We start from the raw sequence: 21,834 nt of genomic DNA, 5'->3' as shown, positions 1-21,834 counted from the left end.
GAAGGAGAACCCTAACTCCTGAACCTGCCTCGGAAGAGAGCCCTCCCTCCTAAACCTGCCTCAAAGGAGAGACATACCTCCTGAACGTGCTTCGAAGGAGAGCCCTATCTCCTAACCATGCCTTGAAGAAGAGCCCTACCTCCTGAACCGGCTTCGAAGGAGAGCCCTACATCCTGAACCTGCCTCAAAGGAGAGCCATACCTCCTGAACTTGCCTTAAAGGAGAGCGCTACCTCCTGAACCTGCCTCGAAGGATATCCCTACCTCCTGAACCTGTTTTGAAGGAGAGCCCTACCTCCTGAACCTGTCTAGGAGAGCCCTATCTCCTAAATCTGCCTCAAAGGAGAGCCCTACCTCCTGAACCTGCCTCGAAGGAGATTCATATCTCCTGAACCTGCCTCGAAGGAGAGCCCCTCCTCCTGAACCTGCCTCGAAGAAGAGCCCTACCTCCTGAACCTGCCTTGAAGGAGAGCCATACCTCCTGAACCTCCCGTGAAGGAGAGCCATATCTCTGAACCTGTCTCGAAGGAGAGCCCTACCTCCTGAACCTGCCTCGAAGGAGAGCCCTTCCTCCTGAACCTCCCGTGTAGGAGAGCCATATCTCCTGAACCTGCCTCAAAGGAGAGCCCTACCTCCTGAACCTGCCTCGAAGGAGATTCATATCTCCTGAACCTGCCTCAAAGTAGAGCCCTACCTCTGGAACCTACCTTGAAGGAGATCCCTCCCTCCTAAACCTGCCTCAAAGGAGAGACATACCTCCTGAACCTGCCTTGAAGGAGACCCCTACTTCCTGATCCTGCCTCGAAGAAGAGCCCTACCTCCTGAACCTGCCTTGAAGGAGAGCACTACCTCCTGAACCTGCCTTGAAGGAGAGCCATACCTCCTGAACCTATCTAGGAGAGCCCTATCTCCTGAATCTGCCTCAAAGGAGAGCCCTACCTCCTGAACCTGCCTTGAAAGAGAGTCCTACCTCCTGAACCTGCTTTGAAGGAGAGCCATACCTTCTGAACCTGCCTCGAAGGAGATCCCTATCTCCTAACCCTGCCTCTAGGAGAGCACTACCTCCTGAACCTTCCTCAAAGGAGAGCCCTACCTCCTGAACCTGCCTCGAAGGAGATCCCTATCTCCTGAACCTGCCTGGAAGGAGAGCCCTACCTCCTGAACCTGCCTCGAAGGAGAGCCATACCTCCTGAACCTGCCTTGAAGGAGATCCCTATCTCCTGAACCTGCCTCGAAGGAGAGCCCCACCTCCTGAACCTGCCTCGAAGAAGAGCACTACCTCCTGAACCTGCCTTGAAGGAGAGCCATACCTCCTGAACCTCCCGTGAAGGAGAGCCATATCTCCTGAACCTGTCTCGAAGGAGAGCCCTACCTCCTGAACCTGCCTCGAAGGAGAGCCCTTCCTCCTGAACCTGTCTAGGAGAGCCCTATCTCCTGAATCTGCCTCAAAGGAGAGCCCTACCTCCTGAACCTGCCTCGAAGGAGATTCATATCTCCTGAACCTGCCTCAAAGGAGAGCCCTACCTCCTGAACCTGCTTTGAAGAAGAGCCCTACCTCCGGAACCTACCTTGAAGGAGAGCCCTCCCTCCTAAACCTGCCTCAAAGGAGAGACATACCTCCTGAACCTGCCTTGAAGGAGACCCCTACTTCCTGATCCTGCCTCGAAGGAGAGCCCTACCTCCTGAACCTGCCTCGAAGGAGATCCCTACCTCCTGAACCTGCTTTGAAGGAGAGCCATACCTCCTGAACCTGCCTCGAAGGAGATCCCTATCTCCTAACCCTGCCTCGAAGGAGAGCCCTACCTCCTGAACCTGCCTTAAAGGAGAGCCATACCTCCTGAAACTGCCTCGCAGGAGAGCCCTACCTCCTGAACCTGCCTCGAAGGAGAGCCCTACCTCCTGAACCTGCCTCGGAAGACAGCCCTACCTCCTGAACCTGCCTCAAAGGAGAGCCATACCTTCTGAACCTCCCGCAAAGGAGAGCCATATCGCCTGAACCTGTCTCGAAGGAGAGCCCTACCTTCTGAACCTGCCTCAAAGAAGAGCCCTACCTCCTGAACCTGCCTTGAAGGAGAGCACTACCTCCTGAACCTGCCTTGAAGGAGAACCATACCTCCTGAACCTGTCTAGGAGAGCCCTATCTCCTGAATCTGCCTCAAAGGAGAGCCCTACCTCCTGAACCTGCCTTGAAGGAGAGCCATACCTCCTGAACTTCCAGCGAAGGAGAGCCCTACCTCCTGAACCTGCCTCCTGAACCTGCCTCGAAGGAGAGCCCTACCTCCTGAACCTGCCTTGGAAGAGAGCCCTACCTCCTAAACCTGCCTCAAAAGAGAGACATACCTCCTGAACCTGCCTCGAAGGAGACCCCTACCTCCTGAACCTGCCTCGAAGGAGAGCCCTACCTCCTTGAAGGAGAGAACCTGCTTTGAAGGAGAGCCATACCTCCTGAACCTCCCGCAAAGGAGAGCCCTATCTCCTGAACCTGCCTCGAAGGAGAGCCCTACCTCCTGAACCTGCCTCGAAGGAGAGCCCTACCTCCTGAACCTGCCTGAAGGAGAGCCCTACCTCCTGAACCTGCCTTAAAGGAGAGCACTACCTCCTGAACCTGCGTTGAAGGAGAGCCATACCTCCTGAACCTATGAAGGAGAGCCCTATCTCCTGAACCTGCCTCAAAGGAGAACCCTACCTCCTGAACCTGCCTCGAAAGAGAGTCCTACCTCCTGAACCTGCTTTGAAGGAGAGCCATACCTTCTGAACCTGCCTCGAAGGAGATCCCTATCTCCTAACCCTGCCTCTAGGAGAGCACTACCTCCTGAACCTGCCTCAAAGGAGAGCCCTACCTCCTGAACCTGCCTGGAAGGAGAGCCATACCTCCTGAACCTATTGAAGGAGAGCCCTATCTCCTGAACCTGCCTTGAAGAAGAATCTGCCTCAAAGGAGAGCCCTACCTCCTGAACCTGCCTCGAAAGAGAGTCCTACCTCCTGAACCTGCTTTGAAGGAGAGCCATACCTCCTGAACCTGCCTCGAAGGAGATCCCTATCTCCTAACCCCTGCCCTACCTCCTCTAGGAGAGCACTACCTCCTGAACCTGCCTCAAAGGAGAGCCCTACCTCCTGAACCTGCCTGAGATCCCGAAGGAGATCTCCTGAACCTGCCTTGGAAGGAGAGCCCTACCTCCTGAACCTGCCTCTGCCTCAAAGGAGAGCCATACCTCCTGAACCTGCCTTGAAGGAGATCCATATCTCCTGAACCTGCCTCGAAGGAGAGCCCCACCTCCTGAACTTGCCTCGAAGAAGAGCCCTACCTCCTGAACCTGCCTTGAAGGAGAGCCATACCTCCTGAACCTCCCGTGAAGGAGAGCCATATCTCCTGAACCTGTCTCGAAGGAGAGCCCTACCTCCTGAACCTGCCTCGAAGGAGAGCCCTACCTCCTGAACCTGCCTTAAAGGAGAGCCATACCTCCTGAAACTGCCTCGCAGGAGAGCCCTACCTCCTGAACCTGCCTCGAAGGACATCCCTACCTCCTGATTCTGCCTCGAAGGAGAGCCCTACCTCCTGAACCTGCCTCGGAAGACAGCCCTACCTCCTGAACCTGCCTCAAAGGAGAGCCATACCTTCTGAACATCCCGCAAAGGAGAGCCATATCGCCTGAACCTGTCTTGAAGGAGAGCCCTACCTTCTGAACCTGCCTCAAAGAAGATCCCTACCTCCTGAACCTGCCTTGAAGGAGAACCATACCTCCTGAACCTGTCTAGGAGAGCCCTATCTCCTGAATCTGCCTCAAAGGAGAGCCCTACCTCCTGAACCTGCCTTGAAGGAGAGCCATACCTCCTGAACTTCCAGCGAAGGAGAGCCCTACCTCCTGAACCTGCCTCGAAGGAGAGCCCTACCTCCTGAACCTGCCTTGAAGGAGAGCCCTACCTCCTAAACCTGCCTCAAAGGAGAGACATACCTCCTGAACCTGCCTCGAAGGAGACCCCTACCTCCTGAACCTGCCTCGAAGGAGAGCCCTACCTCCTGAACCTGCTTTGAAGGAGAGCCATACCTTCTGAACCTCCCGCAAAGGAGAGCCATATCTCCTGAACCTGTCTCGAAGGAGAGCCCTACCTCCTGAACCTGCCTCAAAGAAGAGCCCTACCTCCTGAACCTGCCTTGAAGGAGAGCACTACCTCCTGAACCTGCCTTGAAGGAGAGCCATACCTCCTGAACCTATCTAGGAGAGCCCTATCTCCTGAATCTGCCTCAAAGGAGAACCCTACCTCCTGAACCTGCCTTGAAAGAGAGTCCTACCTCCTGAACCTGCTTTGAAGGAGAGCCATACCTTCTGAACCTGCCTCGAAGGAGATCCCTATCTCCTGAACCTGCCTGGAAGGAGAGCCCTACCTCCTGAACCTGCCTCGAAGGAGAGCCATACCTCCTGAACCTGCCTTGAAGGAGATCCCTATCTCCTGAACCTGCCTCGAAGGAGAGCCCCACCTCCTGAACCTGCCTCGAAGAAGAGCACTACCTCCTGAACCTGCCTTGAAGGAGAGCCATACCTCCTGAACCTCCCGTGAAGGAGAGCCATACCTCCTGAACCTCCCACGAAGGAGAGCCCGATGTCCTGAACCTGCCTCGAAGGAGAGCCCTACCTCCTGAACGTGCTTCGAAGGAGAGCCCTATCTCCTAACCATGCCTTGAAGAAGAGCCCTACCTCCTGAACCGGCTTCGAAGGAGAGCCCTACCTCCTGAACCTGCCTCGAAGGAGAGCCATACCTCCTGAACTTGCCTTAAAGGAGAGCGCTACCTCCTGAACCTGCCTCGAAGGATATCCCTACCTCCTGAACCTGTTTTGAAGGAGAGCCCTACCTCCTGAACCTGCCTCGAAGGAGATTCATATCTCCTGAACCTGCCTCGAAGGAGAGCCCCTCCTCCTGAACCTGCCTCGAAGAAGAGCCCTACCTCCTGAATCTGCCTCAAAGGAGAGCCCTACCTCCTGAACCTGCCTCGAAGGAGATTCATATCTCCTGAACCTGCCTCAAAGTAGAGCCCTACCTCCTGAACCTGTCTAGGAGAGCCCTATCTCCTAAATCTGCCTCAAAGGAGAGCCATACCTCCTGAACCTCCCGCGAAGGAGAGCCCCATCTCCTGAACCTGCCTCGAAGAAGAGCCCTAACTCCTGAACCTACCTCAAAGGAGAGCCATACCTCCTGAGGGCAAACACATACACCCACCTCTGGGCTCTCCTATGAGTCAGACTCTGGAGTCAGGGCAAACACATACACCCACCTCTGGGCTCTCCTATGAGTCAGACTCTGGAGTCAGGGCAAACACATACACCCGCCTCTGGGCTCTCCTATGAGTCAGACTCTGGAGTCAGGGTAAACACATACACCCACCTCTGGGCTCTCCTATGAGTCAGACTCTGGCGTCAGGGCAAACACATACACCCACCTCTGGGCTCTCCTATGAGTCAGACTCCGGAGTCAGGGTAAACACATGCACCCACCTCTGGGCTCTCCTATGAGTCAGACTCCGGAGTCAGGGTTAACACATACACCCACCTCTGGGCTCTCCTATGAGTCAGACTCTGGAGTCAGGGTTAACACATGCACCCACCTCTGGGCTCTCCTATGAGTCAGACTCCGGAGTCAGGGTTAACACATACACCCACCTCTGGGCTCTCCTATGAGTCAGACTCTGGAGTCAGGGCAAACACATACACCCACCGCTGGGCTCTCCTATGAGTCAGACTCTGGAGTCAGGGCAAGCACATACACCCACCTCTGGGCTCTCCTATGAGTCTGACTCTGGAGTCAGGGCAAGCACATACACCCACCTCTGGCCCTTCCCGGAAACACAGCTTTGCATTTACCTACAATGGCGTCAGTATGGCGCTACAAACATACACACACTATGCCCACGTTATACACATTATCCCCATCCCTACTGCACACACACACATCCCAGCAGACCTCAAAGGCCTTAAAGATTTGGAAAGGGCGACATTAGAGGAGAAACATTTATCATCTCCCTCTGCGACCACAGCTGCCCTCATTCATTAGGGTCTCTTGGATGGTTTCTCTCCATCCGGCCTCATTCACTAAGAAAGAATTCACTCAGCCCAGCCCATCCTATCCCAGCCCATCCTAACTCAGCCCAGCCCATCCCAGCCCAGCCTATCCTAACCCAGCCCAGCATAACCCAGCCCAGCCTAACCCAGCCCAGCCCATCCTAACCCAGTCCAGCCTAACCCTGCCCAGCCCATCCTATCCCAGCCCATCCTAACCCAGTCCAGCCTAACCCAGCCCAGCCCATCCTAACCCAGTCCAGCCTAACCCAGCCCAGCCCATCCTAACCCAGCCCAGCCCATCCCATCCTAACTCAGCCCTGCCCAGCCCATCCTATCCAAGCACATCCTACCCCAGCCCATCCTATCCCAGCCCATCCTAACCCAGTCCAGGCTAACCCAGCCCAGACCATCCTAACCCAGCCCAACCCATCCTAACTCAGCCCTGCCCAGCCCATCCTATCCAAGCCCATCCTACCCCAGCCCATCCTATCCCAGCCCATCCTAACCCAGTCCAGCCCATTCTAAACCAGCCCATCCTATCCCAGCCCATCCTATCCCAGCCTATCCTAATTTAGCCGCGCCCATCCTAACACAGCCCATCATAACACAGCCCAGTCCATCCTAACCCAGTCCATCCTAACCCAGTCTATCCTAACCCAGTCCATCCTAACCCAGTCTATCCTAACCCAGTCCATCCTAACCCAGTCCATCCTAACCCAGTCCATCCTAACCCAGTCCATCCTAACCCAGTCCATCCTATCCCAGTCCATCCTAACCCAGTCCATCCTATCCCAGTCCATCCTAACCCAGTCCATCCGAACCCAAAAGTTGGAAGGATCTAATTCCCAGGTGATGAGTTCCTGAGCGGGGAGCCTTGTTCTTGTTCTCAAGATGCACATGGATGCGCATCACAGTCACAGGAATCTCTAAGAGTTCCAAGAACAAGAAAGGAACAAGGAACATGCAAATGAATGTGTAGATTGGAGGATTCTAGAAGCATATGTCATGTGTGACTCTAGGAGATAACTATGGGCAAGCATACATTACTAACACACTCGCTCACATATGGAAGGATAAGCTTACACAAGTGGATTTACTCGGAAGGCATGCAAGACAAGTACACACTCATAAACACCTGCAACCACACACACACACACACATGTATTGGAATGTTTACCTTGTCTGTCTCAGAGTAAGGGTTGTGGAGCACCGTCTGCATGTTGTTGTCCTTCCTCCACAGGTCTTCACACACTCTGTCCTTATCAGACGCCAGCTGGGGTGAAATGCCGTTTCCCTTACCAAGGTCCCTGAACGGCAGGCACACATAGTTAGTTCTCCTTATCCCCCACCCACGCGTTACTCTAATTAACATCATCAAATAATCCACATCCAAATCCATCTGTTTAAGCTAGAGGTATGTATTATTATTTTTTTTTGCACGGGCTGAGGCTCAATCCACCACATCCACCGACGTCAGCGTTCCGCATCTGTGGTGGAAAGTGTTTCTGTATTATTTATCTGTTCAGGGGTTAGATCAGCTTTAATATTTCAGATAGTTTGTAGCTTCCATCAATTTAATTGTCTCCATCACTTCCAATCCCCCATATAGCTGCAGTGCTTTTTGGCAGACCAGGAGACATCCCAAAAATGTAACTTCTCATGACCCCCGCTATGGAACAATGAGACTCTCATGAACACGATGGTGTTCTCCGTTTTGCTCAACGACCCCCACAAGTTTCACGGGACATGTTGAAAGGTAAAACGATAACTGGCCGAAACACGAATGGAAGTGACAAGGGCATTATCATGTCCAAGGTATATGGGTCGTTCCACTGTTAAAAAATAAATAATATTATATCTCTCAAGACAGACACTTCAAAACATATTTCCTTTTGATAGATTTTTTTTGACTATCTGTTTTTCCATGTATGAATCAGTTTTCTATTTTCTAATCCTAATAACAGTAAGGCCAAATTCAATGTTTCATCATATAATTCTGTCATATCTTTTTTTTATACCTAAAGGGGTCCTAAAATGTAAAAAATCATATGGCTAAAATTATCCTTTGTCTGACCATATGTTAGCTTTGTAGAAACCCAGCCCCGGATTAAAGAGCATGTGTGTCATCTATGGCCAAGCAGAACTACATGTAACTAACATCTATGGCCAAGCAGAACTACATGTAACTAACATCTATGGCCAAGCAGAACTACATGTAACTAACATCTATGGCCAAGCAGAACTACATGTAACTAAAATCTATGGCCAAGCAGAACTACATGTAAATAACATCTATGGCCAAGCAGAACTACATGTAACTAACATCTATGGCCAAGCAGAACTACATGTAACTAACATCTATGGCCAAGCAGAACTACATGTAACTAACAGCTATGGCCAAGCAGAACTACATGTAACTAACATCTATAGCCAAGCAGAACTACATGTAACTAACATCTATGGCCAAGCAGAACTACATGTAACTAACATCTATGGCCAAGCAGAACTACATGTAAATAACATCTATGGCCAAGCAGAACTACATGTAACTAACATCTATAGCCAAGCAGAACTACATGTAACTAACATCTATGGCCAAGCAGAACTACATGTAACTAACATCTATGGCCAAGCAGAACTACATGTAAATAACATCTATGGCCAAGCAGAACTACATGTAACTAACATCTATGGCCAAGCAGAACTACATGTAACTAACATCTATGGCCAAGCAGAACTACATGTAAATAACATCTATGGCCAAGCAGAACTACATGTAACTAACATCTATGGCCAAGCAGAACTACATGTAACTAACATCTATAGCCAAGCAGAACTACATGTAACTAACATCTATGGCCAAGCAGAACTACATGTAACTAACATCTATGGCCAAGCAGAACTACATGTAAATAACATCTATGGCCAAGCAGAACTACATGTAACTAACATCTATAGCCAAGCAGAACTACATGTAACTAACATCTATGGCCAAGCAGAACTACATGTAACTAACATCTATGGCCAAGCAGAACTACATGTAAATAACATCTATGGCCAAGCAGAACTACATGTAACTAACATCTATGGCCAAGCAGAACTACATGTAAATAACATCTATGGCCAAGCAGAACTACATGTAACTAACATCTATGGCCAAGCAGAACTACATGTAACTAACATCTATAGCCAAGCAGAACTACATGTAACTAACATCTATGGCCAAGCAGAACTACATGTAACTAACATCTATGGCCAAGCAGAACTACATGTAACTAACATCTATAGCCAAGCAGAACTACATGTAACTAACATCTATGGCCAAGCAGAACTACATGTAACTAACATCTATGGCCAAGCAGAACTACATGTAACTAACATCTATAGCCAAGCAGAACTACATGTAACTAACATCTATGTCTACACAGAGATACAGTCAGACGATGTGTGAGGCTGAATCCCAATGAGATGTGACAAAATACAGCTTCAGATTTCAGTTGTTGCGTTCCTTTGCTCGTTAAACACCCACACACATATCTCCTCTCTCTCATGGATGCTTGTCCAAGCTAATGGGGAATCTGGCGCCTGCCCGATCGTCTCTCTCTCTCCCTAACACACACACACACACTCATACTCACACACACTAACACTCACACACACAAACTGCCCCCCTCCCCCACTACATACACCTACTGTAACAGTGCGCACAACCGTCTTTCCGTCACACTGCATACACTTATATCCTCCATTTGTTAATCAACCAAATTCATCATCACCACAATTCTGAAGACGGACTCAGAAACACAGAAATTACAAGAGTAGTGATTATAAGTCGTTTCTCTGTCATTGACTCTGACTCAGTTATTATAAAGCAGTACAGTTCAGAGTGAAAACTAACTTGATCTACTTTTGATCTAAATACGTAGCTCTTCTAGTTCATGTGTTGTTCTATTTCACCAACAGCTATATCAACTTATTAGCAAGATGACAGTGCATAAATACACCCAGAGATAACAGTTTAGGCCTGCCCTGAGTCAATACCTAATACCGCCATTTAATTTTCTACAATCTTTCACCTCTATTGGCTGTGCTTTGGAAAGCCTCTTTAGCGAGCGAGCTTCGCCATATCTGAACGTCATCGTAGCCCTAACAAGGAAATCTGGTTAACTAGCTGGCTCCTTCCTGTCTCTGAAAAGTCAGTCTGACATTCTAAAATACAGGATGCATTTAAAAGCTAATTTATGGTACTATAGGTCACTTATCAACATGATTATCAACTGCAGTAGCTGATTGATAGTGCTTTGAGGTAGACTTAAAGAGCATGTTACATCGTGTTTTCTACTTTTCCTAGAAAGCTGTGATTCATTTGAGGATGACAGGATTAGAGGGAGTCAGCAGAGTAAACAGGGGCTTGACGTAGTCAATGAGCGCTATCGATTTTAAGGTAGTGTACCATGCTCTCTCTATCAGATTTTGATTGGATACATGTACACAGGAGGTATAGATTTTCACCAGTATCTACAGGACAGTCACCACTGAGTGGGTCTAAACCATACAGTCACTACAACAAAGAGAATAAGCATAAGATGTTTGAGTCAGATTGAATCATTTTGAACCAACTGCTCCCTGATGTGAAAAAACACTATCCATCATGCCCACAAACACTAGCAATGTAAAGATGTATAATAATGAACCTGTCGGAGTATTCTCACTTAGCGTCTAACCATCTAGTGATCAGGTTGTTGTGGGTTTGACTAGTATCTCACAGCAGGACAATAATCCTGTAGCAACGACATTATTTGGTGGATAACAAAGGACATTTTTGCAGGGGTTACATTTTTTGTTAGGGCAAATCAAGTTAGACATATTTAAGTGGACATTACAAACAGTTGGAAACCTTTTTACAACTTGAACACACTACAATTGGCATTTCCCCCTTCACAGTAAAATGATTTGCGACAACAGAGTGATCAAATTAAGAGAGTAAATCTGTATGTGCAGTTGTGTATACTATGCATGGTCGGGGTCAACAGGTCACATGTTCGGTATCAATGGGTCACCTCACCTGTCCACCTGCACCTCAGCGTCCCTGCTCTCTATGGTCCTCTGTCCCTCTCCGTTGATCTCCCTTTTGATCAGCCTCAGCACCGGCTCGATCTCCTTCAGCAGGTCGTTGTTCTCCTCCACCCCGTTCAGGAGTAGGGGGTCCTGGGCAGCGATGAGAGCCTGCACCCCTCCCCTCTGGAGCAGGGCCTCTCTGTAGGATGGAGTCACCGAGGGGGGTGACAGGTTCTCGATGGCCCTCAGCTGCGGTGGGTCCTTACTTCCCTTCCCTGGATTGAGGGGGCTTAACGGACAGCAGCGCTCGTAGGACTTGGAGGCGGGAAAGGCTGGCCGGGTGACCCTGACGGTCCTCTGTCGTCCGTCTCCAGACAGGGTGGTCTCCAGGTGGGTTGTGAAGCCCTCAGGGCCCCTGAGGATGAGGACGGCGTGGTTTTCTGGAGACACATTCTTCAGGGTCTCCAGGGCCCGCTCGTAGCTGAGGTCCACCAGAGGCTTGTTGTTGACGGCCAGGACAATGTCCCCCACCTGGACCAGGCCGCACTCCTCAGCCGCCCCGCCCCGGATCAGGTCGGACACGATGACCGGTGGCTTGAGACGCGCTGCTTGACCAGGAAGCCCAGCCCGCCTAACTTCCTCTTGAAGAGACGCACAGAGATGATGTTAGGCTGCAGCTGGAACACAGTAGGCTCAGACTCCAGCATGATGTCTGGCGGTGGGGGTGGTGTGTGTGGTGTGTGTGTGGTGTGTCCTCTGGGATTTGATGCCTACAGAGCAGAAGGAAAGACAAGAAGAAGAGAGAAGCTCAGATGTGTTTAGTACAAGAGAACATTGACTTGATTTTGTGATCTGTCTGACAGCGTGTTTACAGATGTGACGTTCTAAGACAAGTGAGTCGACATAGAACTGGATTGAATGCTTTTAAAAGGACATGGTATTACACTGAAAATTACACTCTCTCTCTTTAAGTCATTTCAGCTAGGGTGGTAAGTGCTTTAAGTCATCATCAAAATTAGCTAAGTTACGCTATATTAATTGTGATATATATTTTTATAAAGGTATGATATAATAACATCATAATATATATATATATATATATTATTGAAATAGTGAGTAAGATAAAGACCTCAACTCAAGAAGACTCATCTCGTTTATATTGACAATATAATATTTATAAGTGACTTTGTAACCCTGAGCTGGAGTCATAGACAGCAGGTCCCCAGGCATACACAGCAGGTCCCCAGGCAGGATCACCATAGAGAAAGACTAGTAGACACCCTCCAGTATGACCTCCTCTGTGTGTCTCCGTTAAAGTTGGAAACCAAGTCGCATATGGTCGCGTGTGACAGCGCTTGCATAATCCTAACAGAACCCAATGGAAGTTTGGAGGAAAAGGGCAAAGCGTGCTAACTACATGCATGCCCTGGAGTCCTAAAGTCGCAATAGGAAAACCAGTGTCGCACGGCGCATTGACTGTCTCGATGAAAAAACTTTAAAAACGAAATGCAACGTCTAACACACGTTGCAAATCTTTTAAAATGATTTTTAAATGATATGCGTTAGTCTAACTTGATAAACCAGATAAGCCTTTGACTATTTTTATCGTGTTCTTATTTTCAATTCAATGATAGTTATACAGCAGAATTCCTAACTACAAGTGATTCACATGATTGCTGTGAGATGCCATGTCCATGTGGATGGGAAAGTATAAACCAAACATGTGCAATACCTTTTATCTTGTCCAGTCCCAAGGACAGCTCTATGTAGCACCATAGACAGCGCTCATTACAGAAATGTTTTACAATTTCGTACATGGCTATCTCTAGCTTGAGGTAAATGTTATTCGATTATCTTTACTGATTAATCCGATATGCTATTGCAATCACAAACACAATCCAGGTATTTGAGCAAACAATCTTTTACATGCACCAATTGCATCGTTATTAAATACAATTGAAAGAGGAATTGGGGATAACTTTTAAAACGGTTTAAGTGTTGAATGTCTCTTGAAGATTTAAATCACTTGCCCCCAAACTATTAAATATCTGAGTAAACGCAGAAATGTCTGTCAGACATAACCACATAAACAATTTGAAGGAACCAAAAATGTAAGTTTTAGGCTATTGGAATCCTTTGTAGTTTTCTTATTGTCATTTTTTTCTACCTGCTCAATGGGGCAACCACCAAGCAGGCTCAACTTCCCCGATGTAATTCCCTGTCTTCCTACTTCTTGTCCTCTATCGCGTTCTAAAATGCTATCTTTATCTCACCCACACGCATATCAAAATAACCCCAGTCAAATGCTGCTGTGTGCTCACTCGCAAAGAAAACGAATTAAATAGGTATAATGTTGATCTGTGGGAAATGTAAAAACACTAAGGCTATAGTTTCCAGAAGAGCAAAACTAAAATCACATCAAATTAACAAGAGCATCATGTGTTTGCGCGTGTGTTTGCGCGTATGTTTGTCTTGCCATTTTTCAGCTATGAGTGCCATATAACACTACTACCCTGGCTTGTCTGTTTAAGAATGTCTCAGAGTTTAGGCCGATAGGGTTTTTAACCCTAATGGGAGATGTTCCAATTGCAGGGCACAGACATACCTATATGGTGTAAATGATGAGCACCAGCGGGCCTGTAGCCTAATGTTCGTTTGTTCTATGCAACAAGTGGGTCTTCCTAATGCGTTAATAGGTTTCATTTAGAAATATTGTGAAAGTGATTCCACCTGTCTACAATGTTTTTTCAAATCCTTTTTCTGACAATAAAATTAACGGTAGGATTAAGCAGTTGTTATTACATTCGATCCCATAATCAAGTGTATAATGTGTCAAACCTCAACGATAGCGACGCATAATCAGCAGCGCTAAGCATCCATGAAATGCGTAATTTTCTGTATGGCACCAAAAGAGAAATCGGTGCTTTTAGGTCTGAATGATCCATGTGACTCACCTCTGAGAACAACAAGCTCACTGCTTCAACAAACTGTTGCAAATAAAAGTGTCAGATTAACTCCTCTCGTGCTTATTCGTTTTCCTTCTCGGAAGCTGTACACACAGGTTGTTGGCTTCGCTCGAGCTGTGCGCGCTGTCAAATTAAAGCTTGAAGCATGCCTGTGTGTCTCTGCGCGCCTGGGTGCCGTATAAATATGGACCACGAGGGACACTGTGACGAGCTCAGATCGGGTCGTGCGCGGGCATTTATAAAGTAATGGTGTCGGGCAGTCTGCTGAATTTTTCTTCTGTCATCACCAAGACTAGTCCCTCCTGAGTTCTCCTGAAGGCCCACCCCGTTACGTGGCCATGGGTGTAGACGGGAGGAGCAAGCGTTGACTGTGGATCTGGAGCCGTCGTTAACAAAATAAAAAAAGATACATGTGTCTGAGTCATGCTTGGTAACTGACAATATTTGTATTTGCCCATTGCTGTTTACTTTATTTTAAAACATGACTTGTGTGTAGAAGGAGATACATTCTCCATATGAATGCATCTAGTGGAAAGCCTTCACAGAAGAGTGGAGGCTGTTATAGCAGCAAAGGGGGACCAACACCATATTAATGCCCATGATTTTGGGATGAGATGTTCAACGAGCAGGTGTCCACATACTTTTGGTCAATCAGTGTAGATTGGCTAAGTGTAACCAAAGTACACAATTCTGCCAATGGCCCTTGAAATCAATTTGTGAAATTGTGATTGCATATTAAATCAAATCGTATTCCTCACATGCACCGAATACAACAGTGAACCTTACAGTGAAATTGTATTTAACTAGGCAAGTCAGTTAAGAACAAATTCTTATTATCAATGACGGTTTAGGAACAGTGGGTTAACTGCCTTGTTCAAGTGCAAAGCGACATATTTTCACATTGTCAGCTCGGGGATTCGACCTTGCAACCTCTCAACAATGAAGTTTTACGAAAATACCTTTAAAAAAGTAAGAGATGAGAAAAACAAATAATAAAAGAGCAGCAGTAAATAATAATACCCTGGCTATTTACAGGGGGTACAAGTACAGAGTCAATGTGCAGGGGTACCGGTGTCAGAGTTATTGAGGTAATATGTACATGTAGGTAGAGTTATTAAAGTGACTATGCATAGATAATAACAGAGAATAGCAACAGAGTAGAAGGGGGGGGGGGGAATGCAAATAGTCTGAGTAGCCATTTTATTAGATGTTCAGTAGTCTTATGGCTTGGGGGTAGAAGCTGTTTAGAAGGTGGCTGGAGTCTTTGACCATTTTTAGGGCCTTCCTCTGACACTGCCTTGTATAGATGTCCTGGATGGCAGGAAGCTTATGGCCCTGGTGATGTACTGGGCCGTACGCACTACCCTCTGTAGTGCCTTGTGGTAGGAGGCAGAGCAGTTGCCATACCAGGCAGTGATGCAACCCGTCAGGATGCTCTCAATGGTGCAGCTGTAAAACCTTCTGAGGATCTGAGGACCCATACCAAATCTCCTGAGTCTCCTGAGGGGGAATAGGTTTTGTCGTGCCCTCTTCGCGAGTGTCTTGGTGTGCTTGGACCATGTTAGTTTGTTGGTGATGTGGATGCCAAGGAACTTGAAGCTCTCAACCTGCTCCACTACAGCCCCGTCAATGAGAATGGGGGTGCGCTCGGTCGTCCTTTTCTTGTAGTGCACAATCATCTCCTTTGTCTTGATCACGTTGAAGGAGAGGTTGTTGTCCTTGCACCACACGGTCAGGTCTCGTCGTTCTCTGTGATCAGACCTACCACTGTTGTGTCATCAGCAAATGTAATGATTGTGTTGGAGTCGTGCCTGGATGTGTAGTCATGAGTGAACAGGGAGTACAGGAGGGGAATGAGCAGACACCCCTGAGGGGCTCCCGTGTTGAGGATCAGCGTGACGGATGTGTTGTTACCTACCCTTACCACATGGGGGCAGAACGTCAAGAAGTCCAGGATCCAGTTGCAGAGGGAGGTGTTTAATCCCAGGGTCCTTAGCTTAGTGATGAGCTTTGAAGGCACTATGGTGTTGAACGTTGAGCTGTAGTCAATGAATAGCATTCTAACATAGGTGTTCCTTTTGTCCAGGTGGGAAAGGGCAGTGTGGTTTGCAATAGAGATTGCATCATCTGTGGATCTGTTGGTGTGGTATGCAAATTGGAGTGGGTCTAGGGTTTCTGGGATAATGGTATTGAGCCATGACCAGTCTTTCAAAGCATTTCATGGCTACAGACGCGAGTGCTACGGGTCAGTAGTCATTTAGGCAGGTTACCTTAGTGTTTTTGGGCACAGGGGCTATGGTGGTCTGCTTGAAACATGTAGCTATTACAGACTCAGACAGGGAGAGGTTGAAAATGTCAGTGAAGGCACTTGCCAGGTGGTCAGCGCATGCTCGGAGTACACGTCCTGGTAATCCGTCTGGCCCTGTGGCCTTGTGAAAGTTGACCTGTTTAAAACTTCTTAGGGCTGCAATCCTGTTAACGGGATGATACGACAACACCCAGCCCTGAAAGTGCAGGGCGCCAAATTCAAAACAACAGAAATCTCACAATTAAAATTCCTCAAACGTCCATGTATCTTATACCGTTTTAAAGGTCATCTTGTTGTTAATCCCACCACAGTGTCCGATTTCAAATAGGCTTTATAGCAAAAGCACCACAAATGATTATGTTAGGTAACCACCAACTCACAGAAAAACCCAGCCATTTTTCCAGAGGAGTCACAAAAAGCACAAATAGAGATAAAATTAATCACTAACCTTTGATGGTCTTCATCAGATGACACTCATAGGACTTCATGTTACACAATACATGTATGTTTTGTTTGATAAAGTTCATATTTATATAAAGAAATCTGAGTTTACATTGGTGCGTTACGTTCACTAGTTTCAAAAACATCCAGTGATTTTGCATAGCCACATCAATTCAACAGAAATACTCATCATAAATGTAGATGATAATACAAGTTATACACATGGAATTATAGATATACCTCTCCTTAATGCAACCGCTGTGTCAGATTTTTTAAAAACTTTACGGAGAAAGCAAACCATGCAATAATCTGAGACGGCGCTCAGAAAATAAATACAATTATCCGCCATGTTGGAGTCAACAGAAATCAGAAATCACATTATAAATATTCCGTTACCTTTGATGATCTTCATCAGAATGCACTCCCAGGAATCCTAGTTCAACAATAAATGCTTGATTTGTTTGATAATGTCCATTATTTATGTCCAAGTAGCTACTTTTGTTAGCGCGTTTAGTACACAAATCCAAATGCTCGTGCAGGTCCATCCGAACGTCGGACGAAAACTTCAAAAAGTTATATTACAGGTCGAAGAAACTTGTCAAACTAAGTAGATAATCAATCTTTAGGGTGTTGTTATCATAAATCTTCAATAAATTCCTTCCTTCGAATTCCTTCGTGTGTAGAGAAGCCATGAAACGCAGGTCGCTATCATGTGAATTGCGCGTGATCAGCCCTTGGCTCTCTGCCAGACACCTGGCTCATTCAGCTCCCATTCAGCCCCACAACACAGTAGAAGCCTCATCCAACTTCATCCATATCTCACTGTGAATTCAATAGGGGCTGGGTTGAAAATCGACAAACCTCAGATTTCTCACTTCCTGTTTGGATTTCTTCTCAGGTTGTTGCCTGCCATATAAGTTATGTTATACTCACAGACATCATTCAAACAGTTTTATAAACTTCAGAGTGTTTTCTATCCAATACTAATAATAATATGCATATATTAGCAACTGGGACTGAGGAGCAGGCCGTTTACTCTGGGCACCTTTCATCCAAGCTACTCAATACTGCCCATGCAGCCATAAGAACTTAAAGGTCTTACTTACATCGGCTGCGGAGAGCGTGATCACACAGTCGTCTGGAACAGTTGACGCTCTCGTGCGTGTTTCAGTGTTATTTGCCTCGAAGCGAGCATAGAAGTTATTTAGCTCGTTTGGTAGGCTTGTGTCACTGGGCAGCTCTCGTCTGTGCCTCCCTTTGTAGTCTGAAATAGTTTGCAGGCCCTGCCACATCCAACGAGCGTCAGAGCCAGTGTAGTACGATTCAATCTTAGTCCTGTATTGATGCTTTGCCTGTTTGATGGTTCGTTGGGGGGCATAGCGGGATTTCTTATAAGCTTCCGGGTCAGAGTCCAGCTCCTTAAAAGCGGCAGCTCTACCCTTTAGCTCAGTGAGAATGTTGCCTGTAATCCATGGCTTATGGTTGGGGTATGTACGTACAGTCACTGTGGGGACAACTTCCTCAATGCACTTATTGATAAAGCCAGTGGCTGATGTGGTGTACTCTTCAATGCCATCGGAAGAATCCCGGAGCATATTCCAGTCTGTGCTTGCAAAACAGTCCTGTAGCTTAGCATCTGCTTCATCTGATCACTTTCTCATAGACCGAGTCACTGGTGCTTCCCGCTTACATTTTTGCTTGGAAGCAGATATCAGGAGAGTTATGGTCAGATTTGCCAAATGGAGGGCGAGGGAGAGCTTTGTACATGTCTCTGTTTCTGGAGTAAAGGCGGTCTACAATTTTCCCCCCCTCTGGTTGCACAATTAACATAAAAACAACAAAAAATCAAAATCAAATGTATTTATATAGCCCTTCGTAAATCAGCTAATATCTCAAAGTGATGTACAGAAACCCAGCCTAAAACCCCAAACAGCAAGCAATGCAGGTGTAGAAGCACGGTGGCTAGGAAAAACTCCCTAGAAAGGCCAAAACCTAGGAAGAAACCTAGAGAGGAACCAGGCTATGAGGGGTGGCCAGTCCTCTTCTGGCTGTGCCGGGTGGAGATTATAACAGAACATGGCCAAGATGTTCAAATGTTCATAAATGACCAGCATGGTCAAATAATGATAATCACAATAGTTGTTGAGGGTGCAGCAAGTCAGCACCTTAGGTGCTGAACAGTTGAAACTGGAGCAGCAGCACGGCCAGGTGGACTGCAAGGAGTCTTCATGCCAGGTAGTCCTGAGGCATGGTCCTAGGGCTCAGGTCCTCCGAGAGAGAGAAAGAAAGAGAGAAAGAGAGAATTACAGAGAGCATACTTAAATTCACACAGGACACCGGATAAGACAGGAGAAGTACTCCAGATATAACAAACTGACCCTAGCCCCCCGACACATAAACTACTGCAGCATAAATACTGGAGGCTGAGACAGGAGGGGTCAGGAGACACTGTGGCCCCATCTGATGATACACCCGGACAGGGCCAAACAGGAAGGATATAATCCCACCCACTTTGCCAAATCACAGCCCCCACACCACTAGAGGGATATCTTCAAACACCAACTTACCATCCTGAGACAAAGCCCACAAATATCTCCGCCACGGCACAACCCAAGGGGGGGGGCGCCAACCCAGACAGGAAGATCACATCAGTGACTCAACCCACTCAAGTGACGCACCCCTCCTAGGGACGGCATGAAAGAGCACCAGTAAGCCAGTGACTCAGCCCCTGTAATAGGGTTAGAGGCAGAGAATCCCAGTGGAAAGAGGGGAACCGGCCAGGCAGAGACAGCAAGGGCGGTTGGTTGCTCCAGAGCCTTTCCGTTCACCTTCACACTCCTGGGCCAGACTACACTCAATCATATGATCCACTGAAGAGATGAGTCTTCAGTAAAGACTTAAAAGTTGAGACCGAGTCTGCGTCTCTTAAATGGGTAGGCAGACCATTCCATTCAAATGGAGCTCTATAGGAGAAAGCCCTGCCTCCAGCTGTTTGCTTAGAAATTCTAGGGACGATTAGGAGGCCTGCATCCTGTGACCGTAGCGTACGTGTAGGTATGTATGGCAGGACCAAATCAGAGAGAAAGGTACAAGCAAGCCCATGTAATGCTTTGTAGGTTAGCAGTAAAACCTTGCAATCAGCCCTTGCCTTAACAGGAAGCCAGTGTAGGGAGGCTAGCACTGGAGTAATATGATCACATTTTTGGGCTATTGTCAGGATTCTAGCAGCTGTATTTAGCACTATTTGAAGTTTCTTTAGTGCTTTATCCGGGTAGCCGGAAAGTAGAGCATTGAAGTAGTCTAACCTAGAAGTAACAAAAGCATGGATTAATTTTTCTGCATCCTTTTTGGACAGAAAGTTTCTGATTTTTGCAATGTTACGTAGATGGAAAAAATCTGTCTTTGAAACAATCTTGATATGTTCGTCAAAAGAGAGATCAGGGTCCAGAGTAACGCCGAGGTCCTTCACAGTTTTATTTGAAACAACTGTACAACCATTAAGATGAATATTCAGATTAAACAGAAGATCTCTTTGTTTCTTGGGACCTAGAACAAGCATCTCTGTTTTGTCCGAGTTTAAAAGTAGAACTTTTGCAGCCATCCACTTCCTTATGTCTGAAACACAGACTTCTAGCGAGGGCAATTTTGGGGTTTCACCATGTTTCATTGAAATGTACAGCTGTGTGTCATCCGCATAGCAGTGAAAGTTAACATTATGTTTTCGATTGACATCCCCAAGAGGTAAAATATATAGTGAAATCAATAGTGGTCCTAAAATGGAACCTTGAGGAACACCAAAATTTACAGTTGATTTGTCAGAGGACAAACCATTCACAGAGACAAACTGATATCTTTCCGACAGATAAGATGTAAACCAGGCCATAACTTGTCCGTGTAGGCCAATTTGGGTTTCCAATCTCTCCAAAAGAATGTGGTGATCGATGGTATCAAAAGCAGCACTAAGGTCTAGGAGCACGAGGACAGGTGCAGAGCCTCGGTCTGATGCCATTAAAAGGTCATTTACCACCTTCACAAGTGCAGTCTCAGTGCTATGATGGGGTCTAAAACGAGACTGAAGCATTTCATATACATGCTGATAGAAATTAGGTAAAACTGATTTAACTTTCCCTGCATATGTCAGACACCATCTTAAATGATTGATCAGGACTACTGCATTTAATTAATTAATAGCCTAGGTTTACTCAGTGTAGGACACTTGTACACACTATGTTCATCTAAGTTCTTGGCACAGATAAGTGATCACTGCAAAGTCACACACACATAAACACCACTCCCTGCTTTTTCATATGACCACTATCTGAACCTATTCCTCCAATAATAGCCCACTGAAGGATCCCCTTGGAATAGGCTAAATAAATCCCTTAGCCATCAGATAACAGTGGAGTAAACTGTTTTCCATAAGAAAAGGAATACCTAGTCAGTTGCACAACTGAAATGTGTCTTCGCATTTAACCCAACCTCTCTGAATCAGAGAGCCGTGGGAGGCTGTTTTCATTGACGTCATCGGCGCCCGGCGAGTAGTTGTTGCTTGGGGTTAACTGCCTTGCTCAAGGGCAGAACAGCAGATTTTTCCTGCTTGCTGGTTCAGGGCTACCTACTGCCCCTTGATGGGTCTATTTTCAAATGTCGCTCTTTATAATAGCATCTGATAAATTAATCAATTTAAATACTATATATTTGTGTATAAATTGCCTCAGATCTCCAGTGGTTTTGCCTTATCCAATGTTATCTGCCCAGGTGATTAAAGAAGAGATTATGGCCGATCAATTAAAGGGGCAATCCTGGATTTGAAAAGGGGACGTGGAGGTGCACGTCCAAGGACTTGAGGTTAGTTATCTCCATACATGTTGAGATAATGATACAGACATCACCAGTCACGGAGTTCAAAGGGCACTGAATATGGTGCAAAGGATGCTGTATGCGTTACTTCGTACTTCAGAGCCAATCAGCGTTGGCCTTTTGATCCAACTTGCTTCATGCTTCCTGGC

The 21,834-nt window shown here is 46.9% G+C and overlaps 1 protein-coding gene across 1 annotated transcript in view; it reads right to left on the bottom strand.

Annotated features, from left to right (window-relative positions):
• LOC112262564 (nitric oxide synthase, brain-like) overlaps positions 1-14,353 on the bottom strand; it is a 103,233-nt gene extending 88,880 nt beyond the window's left edge. Inside the window, 4 exon segments of the mRNA XM_042331342.1 lie at positions 7,230-7,359; positions 11,118-11,709; positions 11,712-11,880; positions 14,065-14,353. Coding sequence (XP_042187276.1) covers positions 7,230-7,359; positions 11,118-11,709; positions 11,712-11,817 — 828 coding nt within the window. The 5' untranslated portion in view covers positions 11,818-11,880; positions 14,065-14,353.
• Between the last annotated feature and the right edge of the window lie 7,481 nt (positions 14,354-21,834).

This window comes from Oncorhynchus tshawytscha, linkage group LG12 (genome assembly GCF_018296145.1).
Source record: "Oncorhynchus tshawytscha isolate Ot180627B linkage group LG12, Otsh_v2.0, whole genome shotgun sequence".
In the NCBI taxonomy this organism is placed as follows: Eukaryota; Metazoa; Chordata; class Actinopteri; order Salmoniformes; family Salmonidae; genus Oncorhynchus; species Oncorhynchus tshawytscha.
The sequence above is the reverse complement of the archived record's forward strand: the minus strand, read 5'-3'. Positions and strand labels throughout refer to the sequence as shown.